This window comes from Apus apus, chromosome 3, assembly GCF_020740795.1.
Source record: "Apus apus isolate bApuApu2 chromosome 3, bApuApu2.pri.cur, whole genome shotgun sequence".
Classification (NCBI taxonomy): domain Eukaryota; kingdom Metazoa; phylum Chordata; class Aves; order Apodiformes; family Apodidae; genus Apus; species Apus apus.
This window is the reverse complement of record NC_067284.1, coordinates 87,721,333-87,733,910: the sequence shown is the minus strand read 5'-3', so window position 1 is coordinate 87,733,910 and position 12,578 is coordinate 87,721,333. Positions and strand designations below refer to the sequence as shown.

The window sequence follows — 12,578 nt, the reverse complement described above, 5'->3', positions numbered from 1 at the left end:
GTATAGAATATACACTGATGGAAGTCATGGAAACAGAAAAACTTGAATAAGATTCAATGTTCTTTAACCCACTGTTGAAGGATTACAGCACAGTTTACTGTTGCTGTCATATTGCAAAGCTGGAGAGCTACTGCTTTAGAAAAACCACCTACTGCTCAAAAGCCATAAATATAAAAAAACTAATCCAAGTCAAATATTGCTCATTTTGGCACTTACTGATCATGCCTAGTGTCAGGAATGCTACGGTCCATTCGCAGTTTGTCACTTTCTACCTGATTGAACTTATTGCGGGCATATGGATCCTGCCCAGATCGCACCACGGTAGCACCAACATAAGCATCTTGATCAAAGTCTTGCCACCGAACTTTTCCTGCAACAGAAAAATAGGAAAATAGCCAACATAATCTTTGCAATTTAAAGAACAGCGTTCAGCAGTCCAAACATAACTGACGAAATAGTTTGATTTTTCATTTTGCAACAGTCATTAAACCTCAACAATAATCTTAACAGTGTAACACTGACAGTCACCTCCGCATATTAAATTCCTCTAAAATAGCCTGGAAATTAATATCAAACAATTTGACAGATCTCAGTGTATACAAGTAACCACCAGACCATGCTTCATCTTGTCCATCCTGTCATCTTGTGATTTGGCTATAAATTTACCCAATATTTATTTTTTAAGATCAAGTCCAGACTTCAAAGACATCATAATTTACTGTCTCATTACATAAGTAAAAACATTGTCAGTTATAATCAAGCCATTTGAAGATTAGACCTTATAGAAGTACAAGACAATATTATTCTCAAAAAATAGCATTTCATGTAGGCAGAGAACCAGATCACTCTCCAGTATGATATAACCAGAACCTCCTTCACAATCAGACCTGATTCACAAGTAAACCTCTTTTTAACAAGGACTGTGTAATAAAGTGACTGGTGGTGGCATTAACGTGGAAAGGTAGACTATCATCCAGCCACCAGGAAGGAAGTTTCAGGACTTTTACCATCTTCAGGTGAAGAACAACGGTATGATATTGATCAAGTGTCTTCAAACTGTCACTTCTTACCTCTGGTTGAATGTTTATTTTTTTGCCTGCTGACCACCAAACCTATGCTATCTACAGCAAATTTATACCACTTTTAACTTAAAATCAGAATTCAAGTTTGAATGCAACACAGACAACATGGATATGTATGAGAATCTCCTGCAAGCATGTTGTGGTGAACACAGCATGCTGCTGGCACACACCCAAAAAAAGACACAAAGCAAAAGCTGTCTTTTGGGGTCACTGTTTATTACAGATGAGAAGAGATAATATTAATTGTTTTCATAATTAACATAGAAAGTTTTTGAGGTACTTTCAATTAAGTAAGTAGCAGGCTGCACTCAATTCAAGTTCAGCTTTTAGACAAAAATTATGGCTGAGGCATATGCTAAACTAAGCTGACATGCATAGAGAGAATACTACTCTCAACAGTTGTTAAGAGTCAGAGGCTGCTCAGATGTGTCAAGGTTTGCCTTTGCTTTGTTCATCTCTCAAACTGTACAGCATGGAAACTAAGGCAGGCCTCATTCATAGCTTCACAACCACATTATGTTAACTCCTGCTAGAAGATCCTGCTATTTTCCATAATTAAAGAAAATAACTGTCTGTTGTTTAACTAGACAAATACCGATAATTTGATTAAAAATTCTCTGTAATCTCAGGAACATCCAAGGAGCTCATCTACAAAAGCAACTTTGACCCATGGTGTGATTTGGTTATCAGACGGTAGTACAGGTTGTAAGGCAAAAATCTCAAGGTTGGGCCAAGGGCAGTTTTGGGTTGGTTGGCTGTTTTGTTTTTAAAAAACTTCCAACATTCACATAAAGTCACGGAGTAAGAGAAAGGTGCCCATACCTTTGGATTATTGGTTTAAGAGATAGCCAGTTAGTACTAAGCAATTACTTCTACATTTGAATTACCAGCCTAAAGAAGTTAAAAAATGCACATACACGCAGAAGCCAGAACTAGAGAGTTAGACAAAAACTGACTGCAGAATGTTTAATAGACACTTGGAGAGGCAGGCTAGGGGGGGAACTATAGGAAAATAACTGGCAGGAGAAATACTTATTTTCAAATTCCAGTTACTGAAAGAACTCTAAAAAAGAAACTTCCCAGCTGTTGTTGGTAGCCCACAGTCAGTCAAGAGCTTTTCTTAGCCTTTCAAGTTCTTTCTTCAAAATATTTCCAGTAGCTTAATTTCAAAATAAGTTTACATCTCAGCCAGCTACCACACAACAAATAACCCAACAGAGAGCTGTTTACAAAAATTACATCAAATGTCACTTGCAATACAGCTCTACAAAAGGCAGAGTGGCTTGATTCAGAAAACTGGAAAAAACAGCAGAGATCACAAAATCATCTCCACATATAAGTCTCTCCCTTTGCATTTCCAAATACTTCAGCAACCCCCTTGGTAACTAAACTGTATAATCACCCTTGCTTCTAATTTATAATGTAACTTCAATATGGAACATAGGTTCAATATTTTCTGAAATACAAGACATGTCATTTAACTGCCTTTCCAGTTTAGTGCATTTAACAAAATATAATCTACACTTAAAATATATTTATGTAGGACATTTAACTTCCAAACACTCCAACTTTTAGCAGATTTTTAATGCTATGTCTACTTCAGGACTCCCACCCCCATCCACTCCTGCAGTTGCCTTCCATCCAATGGAAGGAGTAACTAAAACACAAGAGGTCATGAGGACATCACATCAGTGGTATGGTTAATGCCATCACAAGCATTTTCTTAAACAGGTTGTGTTCTTTACGAACTACAACATACAACATGGGCCACCCACAAGGTTACAAGCACTAACAGCTCAAGTTAACTGCTGAAAAGCGAAAGCCTCATCCAAATCTAAGCATCCCACACTTGGGACAAAACCCCATGCAATGCTACAGGCTTGGGGAAGAGGGACTAGAAAGCTGCCCAGCAGAAAAGAACCCAGGCATATTGCTGAACAGCCAGATGATTGAGCCAACAGTGTGCCAAGGTGGCCAAGAACACCAATGACATCCTTCCTGGCTTGTATCAGAAACAGTGTGACCAGCAGAACTAGGGAACTGATTGTCCCCCTGTACTTGGCACTGGTGAGGCTGCACCTCAAGTACTGTGTTCAGTTTTGGACCCCTCACTGCAGGAAAGACATTGGGATGCTGAAGCACGTCCAGAAAAGGACAACAAAGCTGGTGAAGGGTCTGGAGAAGGAGTCTTATGAGGAGTAACTGAGAAAACTGGGGATGTTTAGCCTGGGGAAAAAAGGCTGAGGGGAGACCTTACTGCCCTTCACAACTACCTGAAAAGAGGTTGTAGTGAGGTGCAGGTCAGTCTCTTCTCACAAGCAACAAGAGGAAAAGGCCTCAAGTTGTGCCAGGGGAGGTTTAGATTGGATATTAGGAAAAATTTCTTTACTGAAAGGGTTGTCGGGCACTAGGACAGGCTGCCCAAGGAAGTGGTAAAGTCACCATCCCTGAAGGTGTTTAAAATACATGTAGATGTGGTGTTTACGGGCATGTTTTAGTGGTGGACTTGGAAGTGCGAGGTTAATGGTTGGACCTGATTATCTTGGAGGTCTTTTCCAAATCTAAGTGATTCTATAATTTTATCACTCTAAGCCTACTGTCCAACCTTACTTTTGTTGAAAGGCTTGCTTTTCTGACAATTTATCAACTATTTCTTTAAATTTAGAAGTGGTTTAAGAAAGCCTTTTCTGATAATAGGTACTATTTCTGCTGTGTGCTTCCCTGGGGGCACACAAATAGGAGCATGTTCGATTTAACGTCTTCTGGGGAGTTAGATGGCTCTGTAGGTTCCTGAGTTTAAATGACTTTGCCAAGTGGAATGTGTATCAGAAACCACAAATACATTATTTCAAACATAAATTAAGCAACTTTGTAACTTCAGATTCTAGCGAATGTGTTTACCTGCACTGAAACCTAACATAAAAATAAATTAATCTTTTACACTTGACAGTAAATGAACTGCAGAGCTTGCTACCAGATTTAAATAGAGCCCAAAAAATCACTGAACCAGCTAAGAACCTGGAACCAGCACAGGCCACAGTGCTAAACTTGGTTTTGAACAAAAGTGCTTATTTTACAGACTGTTCTAAGCCTGAGAACCTGAGTAGAAACAACAAAAAGGTAAAATGCAGTGAAGCTGCTTCTTTTTGTCCCAAGTATTCCCCAGCTCTGAAGTCTTGGAGAAGGCAATCAATAAAAACAGTGCAATTCACTGCTATTATTTTAAAAAAGAAGCTGGTTGATTTTAAATAGAATGCATATTTTTGCTCTGTAGCTATATTGGAAAATAGTGCTAGTTTGGTACACTTTATTCTATTCCAGTTTCCATCCAAGTAGAGCTTGATATAAAGTTTTTTAAATTTATCATTTACCATTTTCCAAGACTTTAAAAGCAGCAAAAGCAACACTAGTCCAGAAAGCATAGAGTATATTCGAGAAGAAAAGAGACCATTTCATGGGGCTGAATTTACTTAAAAACAGTGACACCTCAGAGAATTAAAAAATAATAATAATAAAAAAATAATTTGGCTTCTGTAGCTAGGAAGGAGGCAAAGCCTGGCTTTGGCTCCAGCAGAAGGCCCTGCCAACTGTGTGCAATATGAATCAGAACTATTAGGGAAAAGTCAGATAACGGTAAGAGCAGCTCAAAGTGAGATCGAAGAGGAAAAAAGCATAGCAAATAAATCTGCACACAACAGAGCAGCAGGCAAGAGTAGGAATAGATGGATACAAAATGCCCTGAATAGCTTGCGCTCCCTCTTACTGATTCAATACAGCTAAAAAGTAGCAGGATACTTAATATTTATATGGTTATTTTGACTCACAGACATCAAGAGATTCCAGATCTTCTAAGAAAAAGAGCTGTTTGAGTAACTGATGAGACTCCTGTCATTACAGAGAACTGGATATACAGTTTTGGTTTAGTTATCCATTCAGACAGTTCAGGATCAGTCTCTCTAACCAGGAGAACTAACATCACTATTTTCACAAAAGAAATAGACTTTTGCAGCATATAAAATAGAGTCACCAAATCACAAAAGATCACACTGATATACAGAAGATAAAAAACTCAACAGTTTAATTTTCATGTAAAAAAATTTTAAAGATAATTATAATAAACAATTCCTTAATTCCAAGAAATTCTGAAAGATATTACATTGCATAATGCTGAAACTTAAACAACAAGTCTCTTATCATCAGTGGAAAAGCAAGAATGTTTTGAACAAATGCCCTCCTAAAATTTGTTTTTTAAATCACTTTGCTTTAAAAAAGTTGAAAGAATCCACAGAAATATGAAATCCAATTTTCATTGCCATAAGGATTCAAAAGTTTGCCTACACAGACTGAAAATAATCAAAGTTGTGATTTAAGACTGCGTAATTCTGTGTAGCCTTTGATGTTTGGCTCAAGACTCTCACACTACTTTGTAGTAATGATTCTGCTGCCTGTTAAATCAAGATGTAAGAGATCACTAATCAACAGATGAAACTAAAAAAGCCCTGACCTGCACTATTTTACACTTAATTTTACTTCTAGCTTCAACCTTTTGAACTTCTGCTATCTTTCCCTTTAAATTTGTGTCACTTCCCACTTTTTAATACTTAGGGCATCTGGGAAAGGAAGGTCTTAACAGAAATGTACAAGGGTTGGCCCAGAATACATAAGCATTCAGTAAGGGGAAATCAGAATAGTAGCTGGAAGGTGCAAAATTGGCCTACCTACAACCTCAGTAACAATATTTGCAGAGAATTCTGTTAAGGGGAAAAAAATTCTTGGTAAGATCTGCCAGAAACCAAGTTAAACAAGCCAGGCTCTTCAACTTTTTAGGATTTATTTCCCAACTCATATACAAATACTTTTCCAAAAAAAGCATACATATAGAACCAGAACCTAGTTTCCCCTCTCCAGAAATCAGGTAAGACAACATAGGCCAAAGGCTACAGAAAAAAGCCATAAATGTCCAACAGCTTATACTGTACCAGGAGTCTAAGACTGTAAAAAAAAAAAAAATCATACCTCACACATTATTGGAGATGGAATTTTCCAGCTGCTTAAAGGGAAGTTTACCTTGGCTGATTCTTTCTTCAAGACCTCATAGTATTTCAGTTGTTTGGCGAAGACAAATTTTTAAGCCAAACATTAGGATTAATCAAAGAAGAGTAAAACATGTCGAAAAGCTAGCTGATCAGAAGTTGTCAGTAAACTTTTTGAATACAGTGTAAAATGTTCAGATTTGTTTTACTAATTCTACATTTCCTGGTACATCAGTTCTAGCTATCCTTTAAATCTCCTTGATGTGAAATGGTCAAACAAAAGAAGTTTTATGGAAGCAGTCATAGGAAATGAAAGTTCCTTAACACATAATTTTCCTAGCTCACCCTCAAGGCATAAGACCATTTCAGTAAACGAAAAAAAAATTTATGTTGCTCTTTTTATTTGCCAGCATGTGACAAATATTGAGCAAGTATGTGAAAAATAAGGCATGCCATCAGTGCACTTAAGAAAAACCACCACATCAAAAGCTAGACCAAAACTAAAAGTGTATGAACCTTGGCTGAATCTTCACTCAGAAACACAGACCCAAGGCAAATTGTCTGTTGCCTGCCAGCACTACCCCTAGAGAGAAATGAACTGCTTTTGTACCAGAGGCTTTTAGGACATCTCAAACCTATTGCAGGACAATACAAATATAGTGGTAAAGGCTCACATTCCTATGGTTTTACACCCAAAGGAGCAGTGAAGAAGTGAAGATTTAAGGAAAGTGAAGTGCATGAAGTACATATTGCTAAAATAATCCTAGCACTTCCAAACTACAAAGAATTAATCAGAACTGCTATGTTTTATGGCTTTCAAGGATAAATGTTTTATGGCTACAGATCTTTCATAACAAATATAACTGCAATACCTGGAGGTAGTGTTTCCACACTTTGTGCTTTGTCCTCCCCATCACTGCCACGCACGTCTTTCCTTTTGGGGTCGATATCATTTGGGTCCTCCTGAAAAAAGTACATAATCTTTAAAAATGATCCCCTTAATTAATTTTGAATTTGTGTTTTCAAAGCAAACATCAATAACTAAGGCTTTGTAGGTTTTTAACTCATGAGGTGGTCCCAGCGAGTTAACTTTGGATTTTAAGAGAAAGGATTATTATTTCCTTCCTTGAAAAACTTAACAAACAGAATAAAAATTTAAGACAGGCTCTAATGCCTTTAATATATGCAGCACTTTTTACTTGGAAAAAAAAAAATAATATATTAATGTTTTACTAAAAATGAAATAATATATTATTAATTTTTAAAAATCAGTAATACTCAAGTGAGCAAGTCAGGCAAAAAGACTAAACAAAACCTGAAGAAAGCCCTGCTCTAGCAAGGAGTAGGTCAAATAGGAAAGTTATCTGGAAAAAAAATAAAATAAAAAAAGAAGTCAAGTTATCTAGCAGTTACATCCACAGCGGCAGCTTTCCAACTGGAAAAAAACTTCCAAAGTATCTGTAAGATGCTATTTTCAGGTGTTAATTTCAGTGCAGTTTAACACGAGTTTCACAGGCAACTCCACTGGATCTGTAATTCCAGTAACACTGAAAATACCCATTTAGAGAGAGGACAAGGGGAAAGTATTCATAAAGTTTCATCTCCCCTCCTCCCCAGTGTCCAACACTGATTATCATTCTGTAGATCTTTCTTCTCAACAGAGAAAAATGCTCTTTTATGGTCATTACAAAAAAAAACATACAAGACATCAATCAAGCTCAAATTGGGTCCTTATCACATTTTGCATTTGGAAGAAGTGAAGAGGGTAACTTACAATATATATACACTTAGCAATTGTATGCACACTGCATTTAGACAACTGAGTTAAGTGCTACCAGCTTCTGTCATTCTCACACTTGCCAAAGGAAATTCTGTTGCCTTCCCTAAGTCTGCATTGAAGGAAATCCCAGTTATAACACTGGTTTTATCTGTACAACCCCACTATGGGCAACACCTTTACCAGATCATGCAAGATGATGCAGTACTATGCCCATACTAATGAATCAAGTGCACCAAGAAACATCACCAATTACTGAACCCAAGCAGCAGGGAATGGTTTATACCTCTTCTAGTAATCAGCCTGAGCTTTCAGAACAGGGTGATGGTGTACCAAGCACATACTGTAAACTGACTCTGCCACCCCAGCTCCTAAGCCACAGCTGGGCATTCTTTGGGTAGAATAGCAAGTAGTTTGAACAGGGAAAATTCATGTTGGGGAACATTTCAACCAGAACCATCCCCAGCCATGTCTGAATTTTCCAACGTAAATTCAGCTTAAGCAATTACACTAGGTTGGCACTAATAGTTGGAAATATATGGGGGGAAAAAAGGCTTTCTAAAATACTGAACTGCAAAACAGAATTCTTATGTTTTTTTTGTAATTATTAATCCTTTTCAGATAGGAACAGCCACATAAACACTAAATCAGGTGAGTGAAATGCTACAAATGCATGTCTTTCATATAGAATTGTGTATTGAGAATACCAGAGAATTTGCTGAGGTTCTCATACATTTACCATATGATCTGTCCTTCGGATTATTTCATCTCATGGAGGTCAATAACTTTGCTTAAAGAGTAAAGCAATAAGAACAAACAAGTAAAAACTAACACCGACAAAAAAACATATATCAAGAAAATTATCGGGGCTTATGCCGGTCAGTGAAAGTATTTTTCACTGTGCACTGAGTCCTGACAGCACATTGAAACAGAATCCTTCTATGGTTCTGGAAAGTTTTATTTCACTAGTTATTCACCTATGTGCACCATGTAAAAGATAGCAACACTACGGAAATACTAAGTGCAAGCATCAGCTGTAGCTGAAAGAGAAGTCTTCCCAGTAAGTATCTGCAAAATTCCACCAAGCTTTTCACTATCCCAAATTACTATAACGAGTTTAAAAAAATAGCTATGTAATCTGAAAAATGCAAAACATCCATTAAGCAGTAAAAAAAAAAAAATTACAGGGATTTTTCCTTTAGTTATACAAAACCTACTTACTCTCATTCTGTCCCCTGCCCTTAAAGTCTTTAGGGAAAAAAAAACTGTCTTACCTGTTCTAACTGAGGAGTATGTGCCATTAAGCATGATAATTCATCATGTTCTTCCACTTTGTGGTGGGTTTTTTTGTTGTTGTTGCTGCTGCTGTTTCTTGTTTTGGATTTGTTTTTTAATTAACACAAACTACCAAGGCAAAGGTTAGATTTAGAGATCTAATAGCTAAATTCCATTTTAAATTCTTATAAATTTGAGGCTTCTAGGAAACTGCTTGGCTACTGCCTTCAGATATTCTGAGAGGAGCCAAGCTGCCAGGATGAAAGCCCCCACTGCAGACTGTTGAATGTTCACCTTGCCTCCTAGGACTCCCTATCAAACACTGTAGTGGTAGGACCATGTGGGATATTAACCTCAAACATGTGTGCTCCAGCTTAGGAATTTGTGGTACTTTTCTTCTCCAAAATGCCTATTTTAATTATTTTTTAAATAGACTTCTCAGCTAAAACTGTTGTTCTGTTTTAAGCACTGACTTTCATCACACAAAACACCAGGAAATACATGTGGGCAACCCAAGCCTTCTAGGGACAAACAATGTGTTATATGCTTTAGAGAGAACTCAAGTGCACAAAAAAATGATGCATATATTAAAACCACAGATATAAATACAACCAATTTCTTTACAAATCTGACTGTAAATTACTTCAGCATGTTACTTTGGTGCAATACACAAATGAGACATATGGACAAAAGACATTCCTATATTGTCATCACCACAGCATAGAGTTGATTTTTCAGCTTGCTTGGAAACAAAATTCCAACTTCTAGTGTGATCTTAAAAAGCCACTTGCATTTAATGAGTAATCTTCTTGGTAAAAGATAACACTTGCACTAACAAAAGCCATTCATACAAAAACCTATGCTTAAAGGCAGGACTGAAAACAATTGAAACTGTTTAAGAGGAGGCATGGCTTTTTAATTGAGACAACAAGAGAGATGTAAGGCATAAAACTTAAAAAGAATAGGCTAATGCTTTCTCTATATTGAAATACTATTAGTACTTAATCCTTTAAAATACTATTTTCTTGATATGCTAAAAAAGCTGACAATATCAGGCTACAACCTAAATATGTAAATGTTCTAAAGACAGCTGGACAAGTATTTGGAGGTTATAAAAAATAAAGAGGTAGTTGGTCAACTAGTACAGACTCAAACTAGTACAGACACACGCGTGGGGAATTAATACACTTTTGGCCATTATTCATGCAGGTATTTGCTCAGGCCAGGACACACAGAGCAACATGAAAATAAGTACATGCCAGCTCTAATGCACATATTGCAGGGATTTAGTATACATCAATTTTACCCATCATTTCACTGTTTCCCATTATTTCCTTTCTCAGTACCAGATGACATGCAAAGAAGCAAAACTGGAACCTTTCTGCTCCATTCAGTGGGAAATCTACAGTACTGTGGTAATATTTTAGATGACCCAAGCAAATGTAAATTAAATGTAATTTTTAAATTCAATTATCTAAATACCTATGCTACTCCAAAAGCTCAGAAGTTAAGGTGATTTACAATTACTTGCCAATTTGTTGCAACATTCCTTAATTACACTTATGGTTTTCATGGTTAAACTGAATACATTTTGGCAGCGTTTAGGGTTGTTGGGGTTTTTTTAGGCCAATTTATCACTGAAGTGCAGCAACTTATTCTTTCACAATACTGTAAAGCTCTCTCTAAGCCTCAGAAAGCTTACATCAGTTTACAAACCTTGCTATTACCACTTTTTCCCTGCTCAACTCGCCCACTCCTTTAAGACTACTCAGTGGTCTGAAATCGAGATATGACAAAGATGCAGTATGAAACTCCAGTTTCAGGATTCAGACTCAAAAAAATTGTTCCATCACATGATTACATATTTACAGTTGCTCTGACTGATGGAGGGGAAGGGACGATGGAGGTAGTATGAATGCAAAGCAAGATTTGAGCACATTATTGCAGCATTTCTACACATCTACAATAAGACACAACCATATGCAACAAGAAATTTAAGAAAGGTGACATTTTAGTTAGGAAAGCTTTAATTATACACAGATGTATGTTATTGGATAATTTCATTACCATTACTTAGATATTCCAGACCACTTATCCTCCTGATTTTGGTATATTTGTTTGCACTGAGTACTAAATTCCTTATAAACACAGCTGAGCTATTAGCGTTTTATCAATTGTTATTTCACTTGGTACACACACACAGAAGAAAGATACTAAACTTATTCAAGTCCCTAGGTATTGCTCCTATACTAAAACAAACTTAAAATCACTACTGTTTTTCCAATTTCTGTTCTCCAGTACTTTTTTTTTTTCTTTTAATTGAATTTTCAGGTATCACAGATTTGACATTAAACTGCTATGCATTAGAAGTCATTATAGCAGAGATTTCTGTCCTTCACCAGGCTTCCTATAACAAGACAACAACTGAACAACATGTAACATGGGGGATAAAGCCAGGCTTACTACAGATGAGCCTAGGGGTGGTGTGGTGGTCAGGTCAGCTAGTCAGGCAGCCTTACTGGGGGTCCAGCTTAAATGTCTTTATACAAATGCACACAGCATGGGGAATAAACAGGAGGAATTAGAGATGAGGGTGAGCCTGCAGGGCTATGATCTCATTGGCATCACGGAGACCTGGTGGGATGGCTCCTATGATTGGAGTGTCAGAATGGAGGGTTATAAACTCTTTAGGAAGGACAGACATGGGTGATAGGGTGGGAGTGTTGCCCTCTATGTCAAAGTCCAGCTGGAGTGCATGGTGCACTCCCTGGGGATGGATGAGGAGCCAACAGAGAGCTTATGGGTTAAAATAAAGGGGAAGAAAAGCCAAGGTGACATCACTGCCCACACCCAGAGAGTTGTGGTCAATGGCTCAATGTCCAAATGGAGGCAGGTGATGAGTGGTGGCCCTCAGGGGTCAGTACTGGGACCAGTGCCATTTAACATGTCTGTTGGAGACACGGACAGTGAGATTGAGTGTATCCTCAGCAAGTTTGCTGATGATACCAAGATGTGTGCTGTGGCTGACACCCAAGAGGGAAGGGACACCATCCAGAGGGAACTTGACAGGCTGAAGAGGTGGGCTAGTGCCAAACTCATGTAGTTCAATAAGGCCAAGTGCAAGGTCCTGCTCCTGAGTCAGAACAACCCCAGGCACAAATACAGGCTGGGGGAAGAAAAGCTGGAGAGCAGTCCTGAGGAAAAGGACTTGGGGGTGGTAGTTGAAGAGAAGCTCAACATGGGCTGCCAGTGTGTGCTGGAGCCCAGAGAGCCAAACACATCCTGGGCTGCATCAAAAGAAGTGTGGCCAGCAGGGCCAGGGAGGGGATTCTGCCCCTCTACTCTGCTCTTGTCAGACCCCACCTGGAATACTGTGTACAGTTTTGGTGCCCTCAGCACAAGAAAGATATA

The 12,578-nt window shown here is 37.9% G+C and overlaps 1 protein-coding gene across 2 annotated transcripts in view; it reads right to left on the bottom strand.

Moving 5' to 3' along the window:
* Positions 1 to 12,578, bottom strand: part of GALNT2 (polypeptide N-acetylgalactosaminyltransferase 2) — a 98,877-nt gene that overhangs the window by 39,214 nt on the left and 47,085 nt on the right. For both annotated transcript variants that reach the window (XM_051614936.1, XM_051614935.1), the window contains exons 2-3: positions 6,988 to 7,078; positions 217 to 370 (exon numbers count right to left, since the gene is read on the bottom strand). In XM_051614936.1, coding sequence (XP_051470896.1) covers positions 217 to 370; positions 6,988 to 7,078 — 245 coding nt within the window. The remainder of the gene's footprint in view (positions 1 to 216; positions 371 to 6,987; positions 7,079 to 12,578) is intronic.